The sequence below is a fragment of the Gossypium arboreum genome, chromosome 9 (assembly GCF_025698485.1).
Source record: "Gossypium arboreum isolate Shixiya-1 chromosome 9, ASM2569848v2, whole genome shotgun sequence".
NCBI classification, from domain to species: Eukaryota; Viridiplantae; Streptophyta; class Magnoliopsida; order Malvales; family Malvaceae; genus Gossypium; species Gossypium arboreum.
Window position 1 is genome coordinate 87,427,658 of NC_069078.1, and position 21,892 is coordinate 87,449,549.

General features: G+C 35.6%; 5 protein-coding genes across 7 annotated transcripts; 3 read left to right on the forward strand and 2 right to left on the reverse strand.

Annotated features, from left to right (window-relative positions):
• Positions 1–74: 74 nt before the first annotated feature.
• On the reverse strand, positions 75–5,490 carry LOC108455931 (DNA repair protein RAD5B). Its single transcript, XM_017754509.2, has 17 exons — positions 4,546–5,490; positions 4,317–4,450; positions 4,086–4,221; positions 3,937–3,993; positions 3,458–3,598; positions 3,222–3,373; positions 3,045–3,129; positions 2,713–2,934; positions 2,476–2,619; positions 2,191–2,343; positions 2,039–2,106; positions 1,732–1,954; positions 1,529–1,641; positions 869–1,445; positions 731–802; positions 559–657; positions 75–354 (listed from the first exon to the last, which is right to left on the reverse strand). The coding sequence occupies exons 1-17, from the start codon at positions 5,383–5,385 to the stop codon at positions 232–234; spliced, it is 3,339 nt and encodes a 1,112-aa protein (XP_017609998.1). The 5' UTR covers positions 5,386–5,490; the 3' UTR covers positions 75–231.
• Positions 5,491–6,292: 802 nt separating this feature from the next.
• LOC108455275 (uncharacterized) lies at positions 6,293–8,266 on the forward strand. Its single transcript, XM_017753855.1, has one exon. It carries the CDS (start codon positions 6,293–6,295, stop codon positions 8,264–8,266), a length of 1,974 nt encoding a protein of 657 aa, XP_017609344.1.
• A 1,974-nt stretch (positions 8,267–10,240) lies between these two features.
• LOC108457391 (actin-related protein 9) lies at positions 10,241–15,794 on the reverse strand. 2 transcript variants are annotated; one of them, XR_001867090.2, is made up of 21 exons: positions 15,639–15,794; positions 15,462–15,534; positions 15,264–15,373; positions 15,089–15,148; positions 14,915–14,980; positions 14,714–14,816; positions 14,319–14,527; positions 13,968–14,088; positions 13,729–13,793; positions 13,383–13,472; positions 13,128–13,178; positions 12,867–12,998; positions 12,687–12,776; positions 12,544–12,614; positions 12,266–12,465; positions 12,136–12,179; positions 12,002–12,051; positions 11,564–11,609; positions 11,098–11,148; positions 10,598–10,798; positions 10,241–10,494 (listed from the first exon to the last, which is right to left on the reverse strand). XR_001867090.2 is itself a non-coding variant. In XM_017756424.2 (20 exons), exons 1-20 carry the CDS (start codon positions 15,639–15,641, stop codon positions 10,655–10,657), a joined length of 1,779 nt encoding a protein of 592 aa, XP_017611913.1. In that variant the 5' UTR covers positions 15,642–15,794; the 3' UTR covers positions 10,241–10,654. The 2 variants fall into 2 exon arrangements, 1 of the variants encoding a protein (XP_017611913.1); XM_017756424.2 differs by having other exon boundaries at positions 10,241–10,798.
• Positions 15,795–16,617: 823 nt separating this feature from the next.
• On the forward strand, positions 16,618–18,225 carry LOC108455276 (1-aminocyclopropane-1-carboxylate oxidase homolog 3-like). The gene is made up of 3 exons (XM_017753857.2): positions 16,618–17,358; positions 17,435–17,756; positions 17,850–18,225. The coding sequence occupies exons 1-3, from the start codon at positions 16,826–16,828 to the stop codon at positions 18,123–18,125; spliced, it is 1,131 nt and encodes a 376-aa protein (XP_017609346.1). The 5' UTR covers positions 16,618–16,825; the 3' UTR covers positions 18,126–18,225.
• Positions 18,166–19,983, forward strand: LOC108456260 (1-aminocyclopropane-1-carboxylate oxidase homolog 1-like). 2 transcript variants are annotated; one of them, XM_017754857.2, is made up of 3 exons: positions 18,166–18,812; positions 19,129–19,440; positions 19,555–19,983. In XM_017754857.2, exons 1-3 carry the CDS (start codon positions 18,292–18,294, stop codon positions 19,814–19,816), a joined length of 1,095 nt encoding a protein of 364 aa, XP_017610346.1. In that variant the 5' UTR covers positions 18,166–18,291; the 3' UTR covers positions 19,817–19,983. The 2 variants fall into 2 exon arrangements, with proteins under 2 accessions (XP_017610346.1, XP_052875305.1); XM_053019345.1 differs by having other exon boundaries at positions 19,565–19,983.
• Positions 19,984–21,892: the final 1,909 nt, after the last annotated feature.

Consider the following 21,892-nt stretch of genomic DNA (forward strand, 5'->3'; position numbering starts at 1 on the left):
AAAAGAATTTATTAAGATTCTCTCTTCTTCTTTTTTTTTTTTTTAAATGGATTGAGAAAAGCATGCTAATAATATAAAAAGAGAGAATCATTGCCATTGATAATAACCAAAATTTACAAAAAAGGGCTTCCAAAGGACTATGGAGAAGCCCCCTTAAGGAATTTTACCATTTTAGTTTCTATCTGAATTACATACACCATTCACAAAAATTAAAATGATTAATTTATAAAATCATCTGAAAAGCATTTTCAGCTCTTCAATCCTAGCTGACCTAACTTCTTCATCAGTTAAAGCACCTGCAATCATCTTCTCCTTCCTTGCTTGAACTTGTTGCATCCTTTCCTCCACTGTTTCCTGGATTTTATCATTGTTCATTAATGAAAAATAATAACCCAGAAAAGAACATATCAAAGTTTCCTAATGTAACTCGAGAAAAAGAATCCGGCAGATTGACCTAATCAAACTAGTAAATTTCAACACAAACTGTTGAATTATGGGATTTGAAAAAATCCCATCATGGTTGTCAACTTTGTCATTTTCATAAACAATGAAACTCACCTTAACTATGAATCTTCTAACAGTAACTGTTCTCTTTTGTCCAATTCGATGAATTCGCATGATTGCTTGTTCTTCAACTGCAGGGTTCCACCAAGGATCCTACAAGGATGATTTTGTCATAAATTAAGACCAAAACGATAAGAATTTGACTCTTTTTGTTATGTATATATACCATTAAGAAGACATTAGAGGCTGCTGTTAAATTCAGGCCAACTCCACCAGCTTTCAAAGACATCAACAATACCTACAAACATGAAATAGATTAAAGAATGGATTCGATGATATATATAACTTGTAATGCAGGGCTTACCAGTTTCTCTCTTGTGTCATTGAACTCTTTTAGAACCCTTTCCCTTTGTTTTTGAGCCAGTTTCCCATCAAACCGTAAGAATCCAATTCCTTTCCTCTTTAATGGGATTTCTAAGAGATCTAAAAATGAAGTCCATTGACTGAACACAATGCTCTTTTCACCAGAACCTGACCGGCGACTTCGTTCTAAGCAGTCTAATAGCTTTGAAACTTTTGATGACTCCTTCCAGTTTTTGTCTATGTCAACTCGGAACTTGTTTTCAGTTGGACATGTTATGAGATCAGTTTTCTTCAGTAGTGTTCTGCAGATTGGACATGATCCAAGTGTTGGTATTCGCCAACTCGAAAGGAGACATTCCCTGCACATCCTATGTGCGCATGGTGTGAGGACAGGGTCATCTGCAGATTCCATGCATATTGGACACTCTGTGTTTTCACCCCTCCGGATACCATCTACAACTTCTTCAATGTAGGCCTTGGTTGGGGCATTTTGATTCAAAGTGACCGAACCAGGGTGAGCTTCAAGGAACCTTCTCGCTAGTTTGTTCAAGTCCGAATACTGCTGCGAATCAGCTCGACTGTGCACATTTAAAGAAAGGTTAGAAGGGAAAGAAACTAAAGTTTCTGCACCAGTAATAAGTTCATGAAATGCATTTCTGACCTCATTACAAGAAAAGGATGGTTGCAACACTGCCTTAGTCGTAGTAATAACTCGAGAATCGATGCATAATTGTGAAGAACCCTGCCTTGTGCAACAAATTGATCAAACTGAACCTGTTTAAATCAAATAGAGATATTTTAGCTTTCTTCTCAACTTACTCAACTCAAAAAGCAACTCTTGTATATATGATAAGGCACACATACTTTAGATCTTTTGAATAAAGCATCATAGAAATCACGTTCAGCTTCTGACTGCTCGCACTCAATGACTTGAATATCAGTTGGAGGAAGAACAAGAATAGGCCTTCCCTCTTTATCCTTTGTTTCCTTTGTTCTTCTCAACATCAGTAGCCTTAATATTGCTTTGATCCATTTCAGTCCTGTTGGATTACCATTCTCATAAGGCCCTTGAATCTTTGTCTTCCACCTATATATATCACAAATGACATCATGAACAGAGAAATACATAGGACTTACTAGATGATACACAATTATTTGAACTTGTTTATACCATGCCCAGTTGCACCATGGTTCCACGTGCAAGAAGCACAAAAGGCTGTAGAGGTCTTCCAAATTATTCTGCAGGAAACAATGAGTAAGGGAAATTAAGCACATAGCTATCATGAAGGGGAAAGAAAATGGACAATGATAAATAAGGCAAACCTGAAGCGGGGTTCCAGTGAGACACCAACGGCAATGCGCAGACAATGCAAAGCAAGCTTGAGCTCCTAGTGTTTTTGAGGATTTAATCGTATGGGCTTCATCTAAAACCACCCTATACCAGTCAACGCTGTGATAAATGCTGTTCCCGGCATCCTATATCAGAATGTCCACATAATTCAGTCCAAAGAAGGATAACTTAGAATTTCAGACATGCATCAAAACATTTTGGAGCAAAAACTCAGCTCAGCATGGAAAGTAGCTAAACAGAATTAAGTTTTCTCTTACACTTTTATAAGCAGCAGTTAAGACCCCGTATGTTGTTAAGACCACATCATGCTCTGAGATCACCCTGGGATCATTGGTTCTATCACCACCATAGTGAACAAAAATTGATATCGTTTCAGGCCTTGAGTGAGTCTCAAGCTCATCCTGGGAATTTCACTAGAACTCATTACATTCCACATAAAAGAGGTCAACCTATCATCTCTTTATCTCTCAGTGCAAAATGGAATGAGAAATCACCTTCCACTGGCTTAACAATGCCATGGGACAAATAATAAGAGTGCCTCCCTTTGCTCTGCGTGGGGCATTTCCGTAAGTGTCTCTTTTCTTGTTTGTGGTTATGCTACCATTGGCTTTTCTTGAATCAGGCTTTTCATTATCAGGATTTCCTCTACCAAGTCTTGAAAGGATTAGAGCTATTGTCATCACAGTCTTTCCGAGACCCATTGCATCAGCTAGAATCTGCAAATATACTTGTCTACTTAGATTTTTTTTTTAAATACTATCATAGCCAAGACCATCCCAATCAAAAAGAATTTGAAAATATATATAATCTGAGAACAAATACTGACTCCTCCTCTTGCCATTTGCCTAGCACTTGGAAATTGAATTGTAGCTTCTCCAGAGAAGACATTTACATAGATTGTGGAAGCCCTTCTGCTAGAAAGAATGTGTGGTCAAGTTCCAAACTACTTCACTAATTGGCTAAATGCTTGATCAAATTTCACTATTATAACAAATATACATACTCATCGCATATGCGATATGCAGACCAGCATGGATGAAGAGTTTGTGCAGCTTTCTCAGCATCAATTCCTTTCTCCCACCCGGACATCCAGTAAAGAGCTTGCTTCTGATACGGCCTCAACTTGCACATGAGTGTATGTGGGGGCTCCATTTCCTAAAAGTATGCAAAAGAATGAGGAAACATAGAGAAGACTTTGTTAATAAATTCTCAAACTAGATGCTTAAAGAAATCCCTTACCTCCAAATCGTATGTGTCTGCAGCGCCAACAATCTTATTCAAAGATGCCTCTGAAATATCTTGTTCATCTTTATTCTGCTCCTGACAACCCCTTCTTCGTTTTGCTGCAGGCAAAGCCGCTGTAACTTCACTGTAACCATCCTGCTATAATCAACAAAAGTTGTCAACTTTTTACATGTTTGTCAAGCTCAAACACCAGTGAACAAAGCCAATGTGCAACTATGGTTAATCGGTATGCATTGGTATCTAAAACAACATAATAACTACTCAACCTTAAAGGCTCACAGTACATTGGTTGAGCAATGAAACTTGAATCAATGGTGAAGGATGCCATTTGCAGCATAACTTGAAGTATGAACAATACATAAAACTCACTAGAGGACAACTAATTATCCATGAACATCCAAGCAAAACCTACTGCATTATGAAGTTAAAGCTTTAACAACTAACATTCAAAGTTACAGAGAAATTACACATACTTCTTGGATATGGAGAACACGTTTCCCAGAATTAAGTTCTTCCGGAGTGAAGTCGGCCTGATATGGAGCAACAAAAACAACAGAAATGAAATAAGAACCACAAAACAACATTATAGCAAGAACTATAAAGTATCATCATAGAGGGATACCTTCTGATATGGTTTTATTTTAAGGTATCTAAATAGATTAAGCAAAGGACTAAGCATAGACTCCATGTTCCAAGGTGCATCAAACATCAAGGAAGATTTATCACCCATTGTAAATACTGAACTGTGAATGTAAAAGCTGACAAACATAACAAAACAAGAAAATTTAATCATCCCCCTTTATTTAAAGCAACATCTTGCAATCAATAAGCAAAAGAAAAACCAAAGCTTTACCTTACAAATAACATGACTTCTTGCATGATACTAAGTGTTGTAGGAGCAGCTATACACCGACCAAGAACTTTAACCTTGTTAGAATATACAAGAGGATTCACCCATTTTGCCCAATCCATTGGAAGCCGACCAATCTATTATTCAATAACAAAAAAAAAAAAAGACTAAATAAACATCGTTCTTTTTAATCGAATAAGGTACAAATTAAGTTCAACTTGAATAAACTAACCTCTCCACAACGTTTAGTGGAGAATCGAACAATGGATTGAAGCTTGTAACTGGCTACTGGAGAAGGGAAAGTGAAGTAAACAATCTCATTGTCCAACAATTTGTTCTTCCCTTTAGTTGTTGAAACAGCATTAACTATTGTTCTTCCAACTAAATACCAATCTGGGTCTTCAGGAAAATCCTCATCTTCTACTAAAGCACCATTCACTTTCCTCTCTTGAGAAACCTCTTTCTTTACATCGACCCGTTTTTGTGAACACTCAAAATCAGGTTCCTTTTTCACGCATGGAGGGTTTTGATTGTTAGATTTTAACTCAGCAGTTTCACTGGCCTTTTTTTTTATCTGGGTATTGTGAGACTCATTAAGAGATTGAACCTTTGAGTTTTGTAACAGGAGAAACTCTTCAAAAGTATCCATTGGCCATGAAGCTTCCTTCTGGGCTACTGCTTCCTCTGTCTGATTAAAACCCATTTCTTCCTTCACTCGAACTCCATTCCCAAACCCCAAACGAGGCTCCTCTTTCACTTTAATCACCTTATCTTCTTTCATGGAAGCGTCATTGTCAAACCCCAAATCAGGCTCTTCCTTCACTCTCAAAAGAGGCTCCTCCTTTACTATGGCCTGAACTGGTTCAGATTCTCCAAACTGATCACCTGAGCCTATCAGGGTAGAAACACGAAACCCGGTCGCAGTTACAATTCGACCAGCGGTATTTGCATGAAGGTTTGAATCAGGATCTTTAGGGAGCAACTTAACGACGGAAACAACGTTGCTATCCATGGATGATTGGATTTCTTGAATCTTCTTATCTTCTACTGTGTCTATATCCATGGCTTTCATATCTGATTAACTTAACACAGAAGAAGAAGAAGAAGAAGAAGAAGAAGAAGAAATAACTGAGAAATGGAAATGAAAAAATGGAGGGGGGGATTTGGGAGGGTTTTGGTATGTATTGAAAATAAGTTTGGCGCGAAACTTTTTTACCGCGTTGGGATATTCGCGGTTAATTTTTTTTAGGAAGTTTTAGGCGCCAAAAGGGTGGGTTAAAAAGGGCAAGAAAATTTTACTTTATGCTCTTGCCAAATGGAGCTTAACTTTACCTGATAGCGTCGACTAAGACGGATTTATATAGAAAGTAACTTTTTTTTTGGTAAAATTTTAAAAATGAAAAGGTATTTTTTTATAATATAGTGTTACCTTTTTATAATATCAACATAAGAAATCGAATAAAAAACTACATTTATACGAATTTAAATTAGGGTATCAAATTAAATATCTAAAAATTGTTGAAAATATATATATTTATATAGTTACATGGGTTTGAATCCTTACTTTCATCATTTTAGTTTTACTAAACAATTTTAGTAATAACAATGTAAAAAATATATATTTTATTTTCTAATTATCACATATTTTTGTTTTTGTTTTCTAAAATTATTTTTAAAAATTCAATCAAACACATTTGCTTTAAGATTATTCATTTTCCAAAAGTTTAATATTATATTGGTTGCTTTACCTTTTCACAAACATTTAGATACTAAACTTGCAAATTAGTTTAAATTTGGATTATTCATTTTGTTTGTTTGTTTGATAATCGTAAGAATTGATACTAAACTTGCAAATTAGTTTAAATTTGGATTATTATTATATGAGTTTAAGCCATTGGTGTTGAATTTCAAAATCATTTTCTGCTAATCTTTGGCACGTTATCACTTCTGAGAGTCGAAACAAAGAGAAAAAGAAGAACATGGATATGGAGATGGAGTCTCAAAACTTGGAGCACATACATCCATTGGTGTTCAATGAAGAGCAGAGCAATGAAACGAAAAAAGCTAAATGCTCAAGGTGTGGAGAGGTGGTGTCCGATCCAAGTTTCAGTTGTGGGGAGTGTGAATTTTCTCTCCACAAGAAATGCGCCGAGGCACCTTCAAAGATTGATCATCCTTATCATCACCATCACCCTCTTGTTCTTTTACCAGAATCACCATACGTTGGAAGCTGTTATTGTGATTTCTGCTATAAAAAATGTGACTTCTTTGTTTATCACTGTTCTTGTGGATTAGACTTCCATATCAAATGTGCTTTATTTACCCTCAGCATTGCTGAACAAAAGCTTCAAGAGCTTAACCACATAGCCACGAAAGATCCATCCGTCTTCCTAGAAGAAGGTAACAAAGAACTTGAAAATGCTAAGTGTTTTGGGTGTTGGTTACCGTTAGGAGAGTCTAGATACTTTTCTGTTGCTTGTGGGTTCAACCTGCACATTAAATGTGCTGAACTACCTCATGAAATCAACCATCCATTTCACAAAGAACATCCTCTTGTTCTGCAGTTCAACATTAAACGTTTCTCTTGCAAAATATGTGGAGAAACTCGGCCTAGGGGATTTCTTTATTGTTGTTCAGCTTGCTCGTTTGCCCTTCACATTAAATGTGCCCAGCAACCTACTAAAATCAATCATCTCTCCCATCGTAGACATCCTCTTGTTCTACAATTGAACAGTGGAAATCTTCTTAGCAAGACATGTCAAGAAACCCAACATGAAAAGTTTGTCTATTGTTGTTCAACTTGCAACTTTTCTCTTCATACTGAGTGTGCATTCCTACCACCTATTGTGAAAGATAAAAATCACCAACACCCATTCACTTTGTTTCAGGGACAACCTTCGTTCGTTTGTAATGCATGTGGTCTCGAGGGAAATTATATTGCCTACATATGTTCTACATGCAACCTTATGATCCATACAAAATGTATTTCAATACCACTTATCATCGGAGTCAGACGACATTACCATCCTATATACCACAACTATTTCATTTCAGAAAACGAGTCAAAAATTCGGGATTGTAGCTTTTGTGATGTTGAAGTGAACATAGATTATGGGAGTTACTATTGCTTACGCTGCAATTTCATTGCCCATGTGAAATGTGCAACAAAATACAGAGATCGTTACTATATAATTGAAGCAAAGGACATAGCTGGGAATCATGATGATGATTTGGGTGTTAATCCCATCACTTGTGTCATCGAACAAAATGAAAGTGGAGAAATGACAAGAATAAAACACTTCAGTCATGCACATGACCTAATATTAAGTGACAATGTCGTGGAGAATGATATAACTTGTGATGGTTGCATGTTGCTAATTTTGGATTCATTTTACTGTTGTACATTACAGTGTAATTTCTTTCTTCACAAAGTTTGTGCTAAATCACCGAGGAAGAAACACCTGTGGTTTCATGGCTGTCAAGAACTCCACATCCTTGTCGTCGGCTACCTATTCAAATGTAGTATTTGCGAATATGATTGTGGCGGGTTTTCCTATAAATGTAATAAATTTAATGTTCATATTTGTCTTCAATGCTCGGTTATTGATTATAGGACCAAACATCCAGGACACCAGCACCCTATCCTTTATAATCGTAATCAGCATGGAAGGTGTAATGGTTGTGGTGAAACTTGGAGAAGTCAATTTAGTTGTAAGCATTGCGATTTTAATTTGGATTTTGATTGCTCAAGGCTACCACTTACAACTCGACACAAGCGCCATGAACATCCACTAGCACTCGCTTATCATGAAGGTAATGATTATCCAAAATATCATTACTGTGACCTCTGTGAGAAAGAAAGAGATCCAAATCTCTGGTTTTATCATTGTGCAATTTGCGAGTTTTCTGCTCATCCCAACTGTGTTCTTGCAATCTACATTGATAAAGGGTGAGAAGGATGAACGCGAAAGCGGATTGTAAAGTTTGTCGAAGTCGCGGATTTGACTTAAAGCTCTAGACGTTCGGAAAGAAACTTGGATTTTTGACACAACCTGAAACGAAATTAAATTCAAGTTAGATAAAATAATTAAACAAATAATAAATTAAAGATTAAGAAAGTGAATAAAGAAGATAAATGGAAAGATAGAACGTGGCGTGTAGAAGTCCTAAGAAGCCTTGGAAACACGAAGAATCCACAACCTCCTTCAAGTGGCTCTAATTTCCCCTCCAATATAAAAACCTTGGTAAGAAAAAGTTTGAAGATAATCACCACAATCTAAAAAGATTGTTAAAACTCTTCTAAAAGAAACTCAAGAGAAATTCTTGAAAAGAAAAACTCAGAGAGAATTTATTAACTCAAAAGAGAAATAGAATAATAATGAAGTGTCTCCTTGTGTACAATGCAAAGGCCTATATATAGGCTAGATAAATAAATCTAAATAAAACTCCTAAGTATACTAGAATTCTAATCTAAACAAAAAGTAGTTTTAAACTAAACTTTCTTGCTAACATATAAGAGCTAATAAATAAAATATTGTGCTCATATATAATAAAAATTAAGCCTAAAACTTAAACCCAATATGAAACGTCTAAGCTTGTAAGATCAATTGGGGTTATTGAAGTGAAATGCTTAAGCTTGTTAGCATTTTCCACATGGGTTTGTCGTCATAGATTGAGAGTTTAGACCCACGAACATAATTAATCTCTTCTAATTCATCATTACTCCAGAATTTATTGTCTTAAAACTTCAACTCTTCTTCTCGAATTTTTTTCGTGATAAAGTCTTGAACCACTAAGTTGAGTTTTGACTTTATCTGTTTGGATTTGGATCTCGTAATTGGACCTTGAGGGAAACTAAACTCATCTCTATTATGGCCTTTGAATTGGGCTGAGTTACTCGTATCGTACATGTTCATCAAGCCTAGAAGCATGGACAAAGGAAAAGGCCACCCACATCCTCTCACTTTCGTATGGAAGCCTTATCGTTACATTGTATGCTGTAAATGCAGTAAACCCTGTAAAGATTTGGTTCTTGAATGTGCAGAGCCTACATGTAATTATATTGTCCACTGGAAATGTGTGAGACCTCCTAGCTTCGGTTTTACGAGACCGGTTGAACTTTATAAGACTCAAGCAGATGCTATCACTCATGACTGTTGAACAACAAACGTTTCAATCAATATCAAAAGCAAGGTATGATGTGTTGCTTCACTAATTCTCTATTTCAATATATATATATGTTACTTCTATTTTCATGATTTAGCTTTGATTTTTTTCGAGTCCAAATTGCCCATCACAAAATGATTCTATCCATATAAAACCTATATGTTATTTTTTAGTATGGATTGAGCAGCAGCTTGAATCATGGTTCATCAATGATATTTAAAACCAATGCTGCCACGGGAGATTTCAATGCCCATTAGCTTCGATATTCATGATCTTATAGATGCACTTTTTTTTTTCTATTACATTGTTCGCAAGGTTCAATGAGAATGGAACAAAATGGATGATTGGACTGCAAGGACATGATTGGGGTTGCAATTTATGTTTGAGGATTGCCGGTTTGTTACCATATTTGTGAAACAAATAAACAAAATGTATGGGTTGTTTCATTTTCAAAATAATAAGTCACATCCCTTAAATGTGACAAGTGTTGTATTTGTTTAATATGTAATATTGATGTTGATCTCTAGTTTGCGTTGCCTTTAATATTTTTTTATAAACTATTGCCTTTAATATTTTTTTATAAACTATTTTAATATTGCACCCAAACGAGGGTGGTCGTGGCATATTTAGCCGACCGACCCTTTTCTACTATTGGGCTCTTTACTCCACCTGGGAGCTTTCGCATTATGAAGCTATGTCACTCATATTACCATCTCATTAACAGCCATGGCAGCTGAAAACTATGAAGAGAAAGAAAGGGGTTTTGGGGGAACAGGACAACAAAAGTTATCCCCATTAACAATAAAAATTAGTGATACATGCTATAAAAAGTTGATGATGCATCGCATTCTAGTTTGTATTGATTATGCTGAAGATTCTGGACTGCAAACTACCATGAATATACAAGTTTCTTAACACAAAAACGAACCCCGCCATGGAGCAGCAGTATGTGTTCTAATAGACAAGTGCTTTGCTAATCCCAAACTGCAGTCAACTAGTCACTTGCTCCTGAAAACTACAAAATGAAGAACCATTGGCATGTCTCAGTAGTTTCTAGACAGCTACAGTGTGTGGATTAGGAACTTAATGCCTTGTTTACTTTCCAAGAGAAATATCACCTTCAACCTTGTAGATGACCACTGGTTTTAGAGAAGTTTTCACCTATCCACCAGCTTCTACGAATTTATGTAACACATTGCCTGTGCCTGAAGAAAATAAGAATCCTTGTATTTCCTGCCACTCCCGATATGAATCCCATTCCGGATCCAGTCCTCTCGATGTACCCATGCATCCCGCCCAAAATCTAGGACTCCAAGGATCTGTAATAATCATCATGGTATAAGCAAACATTTCAAGTAATCTTAATCTAGAGTCTAGACTAGCTAACACAACACAAGGAACTAGCATATAAAGCTAACACAACAGCTAATCTAATCTCTATGCTAGTTACATATAAATACAGTAATTCTGGTCCTGTACTTATCGATGTAAATATTAAAAAACCTCACCCTTATGAAGATATTGCATAAGCAAATTCAGTGAACAAATGCATTTGCATTGTACCAAAAACAAAAGAAACCCGAACATTAAAGAAGAAAAAGGATGGAAGATGACTTACAGCTCCACCTTTCCAGGACACAAATGTTGGATTCGTTCTTGATTGCAAAACCTATTTCACAGGTGAGATACAAGAATACCAAAACCATCATCCGTAATTGAAAAAAAAAAAACTAACCATACGTAAGCGAAAGGAAGCCGCAACAACCTTGAACCTAATTCAAGTATAAAGCTAACTTCAACTGATCATGAGATACGTTAGACATAAAAGAATAATTTTTTTTTTCTTTGAGTTACAATACAAAGAGTTAAATCTAAATGTCTTTCGACCCCACATATTCCTTTTGCACCAATTGATATGTCCGGAGCAACATAACTCACTGAACAGGAATATTAAAATTAAGTTCATCTAAACATCAAGATTAGAAAATATACTCGAATTCTAACCATATTAAAGTGGCCACAATCTAGTGCAGAAGACAGATGTAGCAAAATTTTAACGAATATTAAAATTAGGCAAGACTTACCTCAACAGTATGAATTGCTTCATTTGAAGGAATGGTATGTAAGACTCTGCAAACATATAAAAAAGAAGAAACAACGATGGTCTGGTGAAATGATTGCACAGCACTTTAAAAAACACTAAGAAAATGTTCACCATTATGGAGACCAGAAAAAATTGGATCTCAATATTAACTTGCAAGTTACCCACTAATCTAGAAGAATTATTACCAATTTCTTGACAGTCAATGAATGCACTTAATGCATTCTTAGTCAACACTGCCTATAGAGAACTAGGGTCTTTGCCCTAACCCATGTAAGTGCTATTGAAGCCTTATACAACAACTTTTGCAGGCAATGATCCTCGTAGTTAGCTATAATGCTGGATTAGCAATTAATGCATATATTAACTACTATTTGCATAAAGTAGGAGGACAACAAAGGGGGAAAGGAGAGATACCAACCTCTCTTCCACGGCAGGAATTAGCCCACCAGTTAAAGCCACTCCACCAATCTGAAGCACAAAACAATGTTAAAAGTTACAGTTTTTAATAAATGAAAGTATAATGTTGTGATCTACCCTTCTTAAGAATCTCACCAATTGTATGCTACAAAACAATTTTCTTTGCAAGTCTATGCGACCTGTCAATTGAACAAAGCTAATAAGTTAGATTTGAATGGTACTATAGCTTATTGGAATGTGCAAAATTAGCAGTGTGCAAACGTACCAGTTGAAAGAATACTGCTGGTTATGGCTTCTGCTAGGCCAACCTTCTCTTCTTTCTTAGGTTTCATTGAGACAAATGGATAGTTATCCCACATTTGTAAACCAACATTATTGCCAGGATAAAGACCGTCTGGCATGTCAGACCTTCTTGGGAATTCAATATGCCATGTTTCCTCCAGCATATCTTCATAGTCATGAAACCTGGTGAAGCACACCATCAAAATAACCCTACAGGAAATAATTTAAAACTACTCCCAAACTTGAACAAGTATTACTAACCAAGAACGGGGTGGTGGAGGATATAAATCAGGAATCAAAAGCGTTGGGTAGAACAAACCCATAGGAGGAACCTATTTAAAATGAACCATCAATAGTAAATCCTTCAAGAGAAGAAAGGAAATGATATCTAAGTTAAAACATACATTCAGAGCAGTTAGCCTCGTCTTATGAGATCCTGCAGGCATGGCATCCTCATAAGAATGAACTACAGCAATAGCATCAAGTTCACCCTCCTGTGCAACAGTGCATTGAGAAAGTACAATAAGATTATTTCCACAGCAAATAAACCTAAGAATACCAGGTCCAGGAGCCAAATGATTCACCTTGATTTCACAGTAGGACTCTTTTAACCTGTTCAGCATCAATAGATCTATAGGCTTTGTCAAAATATCAGTACGAATTTGTGGCCATGTCTGATGGTGCCTCTGGGTCCAAAGTAGACATCTTGATATATCCTGGAAGAGTAAATACAAATGATAAAATAGCCAACAAAAAGAAACGTTCATTGACAAACATTCAATAATGAAGCTTCTTCCTCTGCATGAAGAAAGCTGAGATGCAGAAAGAATGATGAGAATTCAAACCTCTCCACCAAATGGTAAAGTCTTCTCTGTATTAGGTAGAGCCACTCCATCCTGCACATAATAAGAGTTCTTAATAGAGTAAGACCACAACACACTCAAATTAGTCATTTCCCAGTTATGCCACAAATAATAGAACCAAGCATGAAATAAATAGAAAAAGACTAATTTGCGAGTAGAGTATTTCCTTCAACAGAAGAAAAAGAATGAATGTACACAAATTATAATAGAGATCTATTTGAATTTTGAATCAGTTACCTCAATGCAAATAACTGATGATACTTGAGCACCCAAATTTACAACACACGCCGTTGATAATCCATTCCCAAAAACTGCTGCCAGGCCTTCCTGAGATAATCATATTTGAAGCAAATATTACAGAATGAGTGATTTTCTACTTAGTTTCTACTGGTAAAGCTGGAAAAAGGATCTAATGAGATAATCAGAAAGACGGAAAAAATACAATATCAAGACAGGATACCTGTCATCAAGAAGGTTTTTTTGCTTATAAATTTGAGTATTATATGACATAGACACAAAAGTAATGCTGGTATCGTAACTTGATCCACATTTGCATCTAAAAAATATGAGATGAACTTCTCACCTGGTGTACCACTGCTGAGCTAAAGCGCAAATCTCGCAGTAAAATAGATAAGATTTCCTTTATCTCTGCTTGCAAAACCCATAAAATTTGATTGTTACAAAACATTCCATATAGTAAGAGTGAGGAATGATCTTACACACATATAAACTGGATCTAGAACTTTTACCACAAATACATAGTACAGAATCAAAGGGACGAGACTTGCTACAATTAGAAAACAATAATCAATTTTTACATACCACGATTATCAAATGTCTCCGGAACAACAAGAATAGCAGAATATAAGCTCCTTTCTTGGTGAGGGATATGCAATTTCTCTAACAAAATCCAGTCCCATAGAGCATGCAGATCTTCAAGGACCTGCAAAATGATAAAGTAAGTTTAAGAGAGTAGATTAATTGTCCTGTTTTTAAATAACAATGCAACTATCTCAATATTTAAGTTGTATTATCTCAGTGTAAACAACATACTGAGCAGGATCAAGATAATTCAATATTTAATCACAGTGATGTGATTTGTTAGACCCTAAAAGGAGAAATAACAAGCATATTGCTTCAATATACAAATGTTGACAAAAATATTGACAGGACCTGCTGCATGGGGTAATGTTGCGAAATATTTAGATGACCTCTACGAATAAGACGCCTTAAGGAGTATGGCTCAGTGGGAGATATCCTTAGTGCTTCCTCACCAAATATGACCTCCCTGAACTTGCGTTCAGCCAAAGTAGGTTCCTTCGATTCAGTACCTTCATTTTGAGCCAAGGACTCAGCTATGACACTTTTATCCGATGAACTTTCTGCACAACCAATATCCATGTATAAGAAGCTCAAAGTGAAACTAGAGAAATTGAACTCATATATCCAAAGAATCTGCCTAGAATAAGAAGCAATAAAGGTGCAACACAATACTTCATAGATCCACTCAAACACAAGTAAAACTTGATAATTAGGCACAAGGCAAAAAAATTGGAATTTCCAATCACCTTGTGGCACTGATGAATCTAGGTCCTTCGCATGTGTATCAGTCCAAGTGAAGGCTCCATCCTTCCTTGGATTCTGAGGATTATACCCATCAACACGTCCCATCTGCTTATTAGCTTAAGAGATTTAGCACTACAAGCTCCAATAAGTCAATAGATAACTACCATTCGTGGCCATACTTAACTTCAGCTTAAAATCCTTACCTTTCGGGGAATAGAATTATTGGCAACCTCTTCATCAAGGAAAGGTATCTTCAACAACGACGCAATCTTTCAAACAAACAAACAAACATTGAATTCCAACTTGGATTACTATATAAAACAAGTTAACATTAAAAAAAAAAAATGAAAGCCAACATGAACACACTCATGACTCACCACATCATATGCCTTTTCGCGCTCCATATGCTGCGCTGTGGTAACTTGAGAATTAAGCAACTGAAAGAAAAAAAAAAAGAAGAAGAAGAATCCAAAATTTCATCCAAACAAATCCCAAATGAAAAACAAGTGAAAAAAAAAAGGGGTGAGATATAGTTGAAAAAGAGGGGGGAACCTGATCTTGAACATTTAACTTGGGTAACTGGTTGCTGCGACGAGCAATGCAATGAGGAATGCTAAAAGGAGAGTCTTGCTTAGCTAACCCTACTCTAATATTTGCAGAACCTAAGCAAAATTAATAAGCAAATTAATCCATTACCCGAGTTCTGTAATTTCCAAATTTGGAGGAAAATCGTTAAAAAAAGGGAGTTACCTGGGTTGATGACGACGAGATTAGAGCCACGTTCAGCGAGGAGTTGAGAAGGAACCACTGTTTTCAAATAATCCTGCAAAAACCCAAAACGATTAGTGTCACAAAAGATGGAAATTTTCGAAAAAATTATGAAATTTCTTTTTGGGAATATGATTAGGGTTTCTTGGTTTCAAGTACCATGACAAAATTGAAAGAATGAGCTTTCCTTCTCTTGAATTTGAAGAAGTTTTCAGCTTAATATTATTTCTTCATTCACTTTGTTTTCTGTTTCACCTTGAAACCCACTGCGATTTTCCCAGTGTTTTATTTCGAAGTGTAAAGGACCTGGAAACGATGACGTTTTACGTTGTGAATGTTCTTTCTTTCATTTGATATTAAAACATATAATTTTAAAATATACCAAATTTTAATTTTTATACATTTGAAATGTAGTTTTTTAAAAAATTTATTTTAATAATAATCCACTATTTTTCTAATTTAAAAAAATTATATTTTATAAAACTCGAAAATATGAATTAAATCAGACTATTAAATCGAATTTTAAAAAAGTATTAAATTGATACAAATTAATTAAATTCAATGATTACATCATATTTATTTTTATAAATTTCTAATTATTTATTTAATCTAATCCAATTCGATTATTTCAAAATTTAGTTTTTCCCCTTCAAATTGCATCTCCAATATCTAAATGGTCTAGAGGCTCAAAAACAATTCCTACCATTAAACATGTGGGATCCAGTTAAAATATATTATAAATTTATGCATTTTATAAATTTAAAATTTAATCTTTATATTATTTTTTAAGAAAGTTAAATTTTTTATTAAATTTGTCAATGTGATATTATAAAATAAATAAATAAATAAAATTCACCTAATAATCATGTAATTAAAAAAAGATATTATAATAAATATGAAATTAACAAAATAATTTAAACAATGCTAATAGTTAAACCTAAATTTTAAATTTTAAAAGTAAAAAATTAAATTTGCTAAAATTAAATTTACAAAACTAAATTGAAATTTGCCAACAACACATATTTTAAACATTATCACCTTGCATGATAAGAGGTTTATGTGGAAAAAGATGGAAAGCGAAATCATATTTCCCACTATAATGATTAGTGACTATTTATGTGTCCCATGCCTTGGGGTTAATGGTCCATTATTTGTGTATTTGCTACACCATTAAAAACTTTGATTTTTCAAGCTACCTAATCATCTACTTCATGAAATTTGTATCAATTTCCCATTGGCTATAGAAAAATATCATAACTGTGATGGTTTACCATTATATATTCATATTAAGATGAGCTTGTGAGCATAAGATTTGAGTTGTCTACACGGATTACTCACTGATAACCATGTCCAAGTGTACCGATGAAGAAGATCCCACCACTCGAAAACCCGAATACGATCGACTAAGCAAATTGAAAGCTTTCGATGAAACAAGAGCTGGTGTAAAAGGACTTGTTGATTCTGGAATCAAACATGTTCCAAGGATGTTTCATCATCAATTCGAGAATAACCCGGTTTCATGTGGCATACAGGTTAGTATTCCCATTATAGACCTCGAAAAAGTGAAGCAAAATCGAACTACTCGTGAGGAGATCGTCGGGAAAGTTCGAAACGCGTCCAAGACATGGGGATTCTTTCAGGTACTTAACCATGGGATACCAATGAATGTCATGGAGGAAATGAAGGACGGTGCACGTAGGTTCTTCGAGCAAGACGTCGAGTCTAAAAGCCGGTTCTTCTCTCGGGATTACACGAAACGAGTGGTTTACAATTCGAATTTTGATCTTTATAGCGCACCGGCAGCTAAATGGAGAGATACAGTTGTGTGTTCCATGGCTCCGGATCCTCCCAAACCAGAAGAATTGCCTGCAGTTTTCAGGTACATGGAAATGTTACTATGACTCGTCATTTTTCTTAAACGGACATGACATAACATGATTGTATTCAATTTGCAGCGATATAATGCTTGAATACTCGAAACAAGTAATGAATTTGGGGTATTTTCTCTTTGAATTACTGTCTGAAGCTCTTGGTCTGAACCCTAATTACCTAAAAGACATAGATTGTGCTAAGGGACTGGTCATGTTATCCCATTACTATCCGATCTGTCCGCAACCAGAACTGACTCTCGGTTCAAGCAAGCATGCAGACAATGGCTTCCTCACTATTCTCCTACAAGACAACGTTGGCGGTCTCCAAGTACTTCATCAAAATCAATGGATTAATGTACCCCCAACTCCTGGGGCACTAGTCATTAACATTGGAGATCTTTTACAGGCAAGTCAATCTCGTTCTGACTCTTCATTTTTCTTAAAACGTGTTCACATTCAACACCGTGACGCCATCCCGTCCCCTCTTTTTGTCCTTCAGCTTATATCAAATGACAGATTTACAAGTGTGGACCATAGAGTAGTAACAAATTCAGTAAGTCCAAGAGTATCAGTGGCAAGCTTTTTCACTACTGCTCTTGTACCAGATACAAGATTATATGGACCTATTAAGGAGCTGCTATCACAAAACAACCCTCCAAAATACAAGGAAACTACTGTTAAAGACTTTATTACATACTTCAACTCAAAAGGTCTTAGTGGTACTTCACCATTACCACATTTCAAGCTCTCTAAACCTAGCCATGGAGATAAATGATGTTTAATTGTAATCTTATTTTATAAACCTAAGCTATGTGTGCAATAATTTATGTGAATGTTGAAATGATGGGTTTACTATAAAGTTGAATTTTCATCAATCACTGAATGCTTTATTTTTTGACTTTTTCCATTTGCTGATAATTGGTCTGAGGAAGAGCGTTCTAATGGCAAAACCAAAGCCCGAATATGACCGAATTAGTGAACTGAAAGCTTTTGATGAAACAAAAGCTGGTGTTAAAGGACTTTTTGATTCTGGAATTAAAAATGTTCCTCGGATGTTCCATTACAGACCAGATAAGTTAGACAAGAACTCATCTGTTTCTAATGGTATCCATGTTAGTATTCCGGTTATTGACCTCGCAGGAGTGAAGGAAGATCCAGGGACTCTTCGGAACATCATCGACAAAGTTCGAAATGCGTCAAAATCATGGGGCTTCTTCCAAGTTGAGAACCATGGGATTCCATTGAGTGTCCTGCAAGATATGAAGGATGGTGTTGTCCAGTTTTTCGAGCAAGATTTGGAGGCGAAAAAGAAGTTCTTCACTCGGGATTATAGTACAAAAAACGTGGCCTACAACAGCAATTTCGATCTTTATAGTTCACCAGCAGCTAACTGGAGAGAGACACTGTTCTGCCTTATGGCTCTTAAACCTCCCGTGCCACATGAGTTGCCGGAGGTGTCCAGGTATCTTATTACATATGTGAAGTGTTTTGTCGTGTTTATGATGACAAAGTTACAGAACTCCGGTTACCACCCTTCCGAATCGAATAACCGGAACATGATACAGAAGAGTCCATACAAAAGAGTCCACATCACAGTGGTCCTACCTAGACTTTTATTCAATTGGTTTTTTATCCACAATCAAGTGATAAATTAGAGCCATACTTATTTACGTGCCCAAGTTGGAAACCTCATAATATCTAGTGGTGTATGTATGTATGTATGTATGTATGTATGTATGTATGTATGTATATTCAAGTGTGTATATGTACATATGTAGGGATATAATGATAGAGTACTCAAAGCAAGTAATGCAATTGGGCTGCTTGCTATTTGAGTTACTCTCAGAAGCTCTGGGATTGCAGCCTGATCACCTAAAAGACATGGGTTGCACTCAAGGTCTCGGCATGCTATCGCATTATTTCCCTGCTTGTCCACAACCAGAACTCACTCTCGGTACAACCAAGCACTCCGACAACGACTTCCTCACCGTGCTCCTACAAGACCATATTGGTGGACTCCAAGTCCTTCACCAAAACCAATGGGTTGACGTACCCCCAACTCCCGGTGCACTAGTCGTTAACATTTACAGGCAAAGCTTTTATCTTTTAAGAATAACTGCATGAACCAATTAGGATAAACTTCGGTTTTGCAACTAATTCGACATTCTAATGATGTTTTTTCTTTTTCTTTTTCTTTTTTTTCTTTTTTTGCAGCTAATATCAAATGATGGTTTTAGAAGTGTGGAGCATAGGGTAGTGGCAAATTGTGTAGGACCAAGAGTATCAGTGGCCTGCTTTTTCAGTACTTTTTTTTTGCCAGATTTAAGAACTTATGGACCTATTAAGGAGTTAATATCAGAGGAAAATCCTCCAAAATACAGGGAAGTCACCATGAGGGAATATGCTGGTTATTACAATGCAAAAGACCTTCATGGTACCTCTGCCATGCTGCATTTCAAGCTCTAAACATGGCCATGGAGTTTCCATTACTTACAGAACTTATGAACCCTTTATATAGCATAAGCATTATCGATACCATGTGTGTTGTTTCCAGTGTTCTTTGGGTGCTAAAGCTATAGTTGTTTATGATTTCTTATTGGTGAATAATAACATGATATGTTACGATGGTTAAATTTTGCTATTAAATCTCATACTTTATGTATTTTGTAGATTTAATATTTGTGTTTAAATTTGATTATTTTAGCCTTTATATTTTTAAAATTTTAGTTTTAACTAAATAATAACTATTAAATTAATTAAATTGTGTTATCTTTAAAACTTAATTAGTAGTAGCTAAAATAAAAATTTAATTTAATATGTAATTATAAATTTTTTTAATAATTTAATTATATGATTAAATTAGTTGTGCTTCAAAGTTTCAAATCAATCGATATTTAAATTATAATATCGTTAATAATATGGAGTTTATCCGTACATGATCAATGGTTTAAAACCTTTTATATCCAACAAATAAATAAACATTTTATATCCACTTAAGGGTGGGTTTGGGATTGCGGTACGGTGCGGTGCGTTTAGCTTACTTTTTGTCTCACACTACAGTATCGCTACAGTATTTAATCTCACTGCCACCACTGTTTTTACACTAACTGCAGGTAAACGCACTGCCTATTCAAACTCACCTTAAATCTCAATATAATTTAAGTAAATAACACATGAAATATAATAATGAAATTATTAAAATATTAAGATATAATGATTTTTCTCCCTAACTTTGCAAAAAAATATTTATTTTAGCTTTCTATTTAATTTTTCATCTTTTTAATTATTGAACTTGTATTTTTTGTCAAATCATCCCAAAATAGATAAAAAATTATTTATTTTTTACTTTGCTAACGTGGTATATACGTAAATTGCCACATAGATAATGTACAAGCCCAATTTTAGACCCAAAACCCACTGAACCCACTAAGCCTAAAACCCAAATAACCTACCCAAAACCCAATTTCAAAGGAAACCCTAGCCCAATACATTAAAGAAAAATAAAGGAAAACCTAAAACCCTAGCCGTTCAGCCACTTGCCCCTGTCCCATCCACCACCGCCTCTGCTCCTATCGACAGATCGAATCCACACCACAAACACCTGCAAAAATTAATAAAGAAAAGACAGATATTAAAAAAAAAAGGGAAATGTAATGGCTATTTAAAAGCCAAATCCAAAAACCATTGTAAGCATTGGCACTTGTGAAATAAAAACAATATTAGATTTCAAACATACAAGCATAGACTCTAGCAATATCAAAAGCAGGAAAAGAGCCCAATATCAGAGATCGGAGAACGAGAGTAGCGAATCTAAGGTGATTTAACTTCAATTTCGTTTTGTTTTTAGACCCATTCCCTCATTTATACATATAAATAAAAAACATAAAAAAATAAAAAAAAAAGAGGAGAAAAATTACCCCAAAGGCGATTTTCGGCCAACGTGTACGGTGGCCGGCGCGGCAGAGCCACGGTGGCTTGACGGTCGACCGTCGATGGCCCTCTTGCCGGTTTCTGGGTTTAGCCCAGAAGGAGAGAAGAGATTTTTTTTTTAAAGAGGCTGAAAGAATGATTTTTTTTTGCTAAGATTTTGGTATTTATAAAGGGACCATACGACGTCGTTTTGGGCCTTGATTTCAAGCGCCAAAAGCAGCGTCGTTTCGACAATGACCGAGCACCCGACCGCCTATGCCTGTGGTCCGCGTGTTTTGGACTGAGGGATTATTTGCGCCCTCAGTCCTTCCGCTTTTGAGGCTTAGTTCAATAGGGTCTCGCGCTGTTTCCTTTTTCTTTAATTTTACCCCTATAACTTTACTTCTATTTCATTTTAGTCCTATATAAAACGTTGTGTTTTGGGGGGAGGGGATATTTTCCCCTTTGGTCCCTCCTGTTTGCTCGCGTGTCCAAATTGATCCCCTTTTCCTTCATTTATTTTAAATTCGCGTCAAGATTCCATTTTTTAATTTGATTTCGTCCTTTCTTTTATTTTTCCTCACTATGCTAATTTAATTGTAATATTATTTATTGTATTTTATTATGGTTGTA

Excerpts from the sequence above, each read along its gene's own strand:
- LOC108455931 (XM_017754509.2), bottom strand. The coding sequence starts at position 5,385 with ATGAAAGCCATGGATATAGACACAGTAGAAGATAAGAAGATTCAAGAA. Across the intron at positions 4,451-4,545 it reads CCACTAAACGTTGTGGAGAG|ATTGGTCGGCTTCCAATGGA; the intron begins GTTAGTTTATTC and ends ATTGAATAATAG. Across the intron at positions 355-558 it reads TTAGAAGATTCATAGTTAAG|GAAACAGTGGAGGAAAGGAT; the intron begins GTGAGTTTCATT and ends GATAAAATCCAG.
- LOC108455275 (XM_017753855.1), top strand. The coding sequence starts at position 6,293 with ATGGATATGGAGATGGAGTCTCAAAACTTGGAGCACATACATCCATTG.
- LOC108457391 (XM_017756424.2), bottom strand. Across the intron at positions 13,473-13,728 it reads GCTCAGCAGTGGTACACCAG|GAAGGCCTGGCAGCAGTTTT; the intron begins GTGAGAAGTTCA and ends TGATTATCTCAG. Across the intron at positions 12,466-12,543 it reads CCTCCACCACCCCGTTCTTG|GTTTCATGACTATGAAGATA; the intron begins GTTAGTAATACT and ends GTGCTTCACCAG.
- LOC108455276 (XM_017753857.2), top strand. The coding sequence starts at position 16,826 with ATGTCCAAGTGTACCGATGAAGAAGATCCCACCACTCGAAAACCCGAA. Across the intron at positions 17,359-17,434 it reads GAATTGCCTGCAGTTTTCAG|CGATATAATGCTTGAATACT; the intron begins GTACATGGAAAT and ends TTCAATTTGCAG. Across the intron at positions 17,757-17,849 it reads ACATTGGAGATCTTTTACAG|CTTATATCAAATGACAGATT; the intron begins GCAAGTCAATCT and ends TTTGTCCTTCAG.
- LOC108456260 (XM_017754857.2), top strand. The coding sequence starts at position 18,292 with ATGGCAAAACCAAAGCCCGAATATGACCGAATTAGTGAACTGAAAGCT. Across the intron at positions 18,813-19,128 it reads GAGTTGCCGGAGGTGTCCAG|GGATATAATGATAGAGTACT; the intron begins GTATCTTATTAC and ends GTACATATGTAG. Across the intron at positions 19,441-19,554 it reads CTAGTCGTTAACATTTACAG|TTTTTTGCAGCTAATATCAA; the intron begins GCAAAGCTTTTA and ends TCTTTTTTTTCT.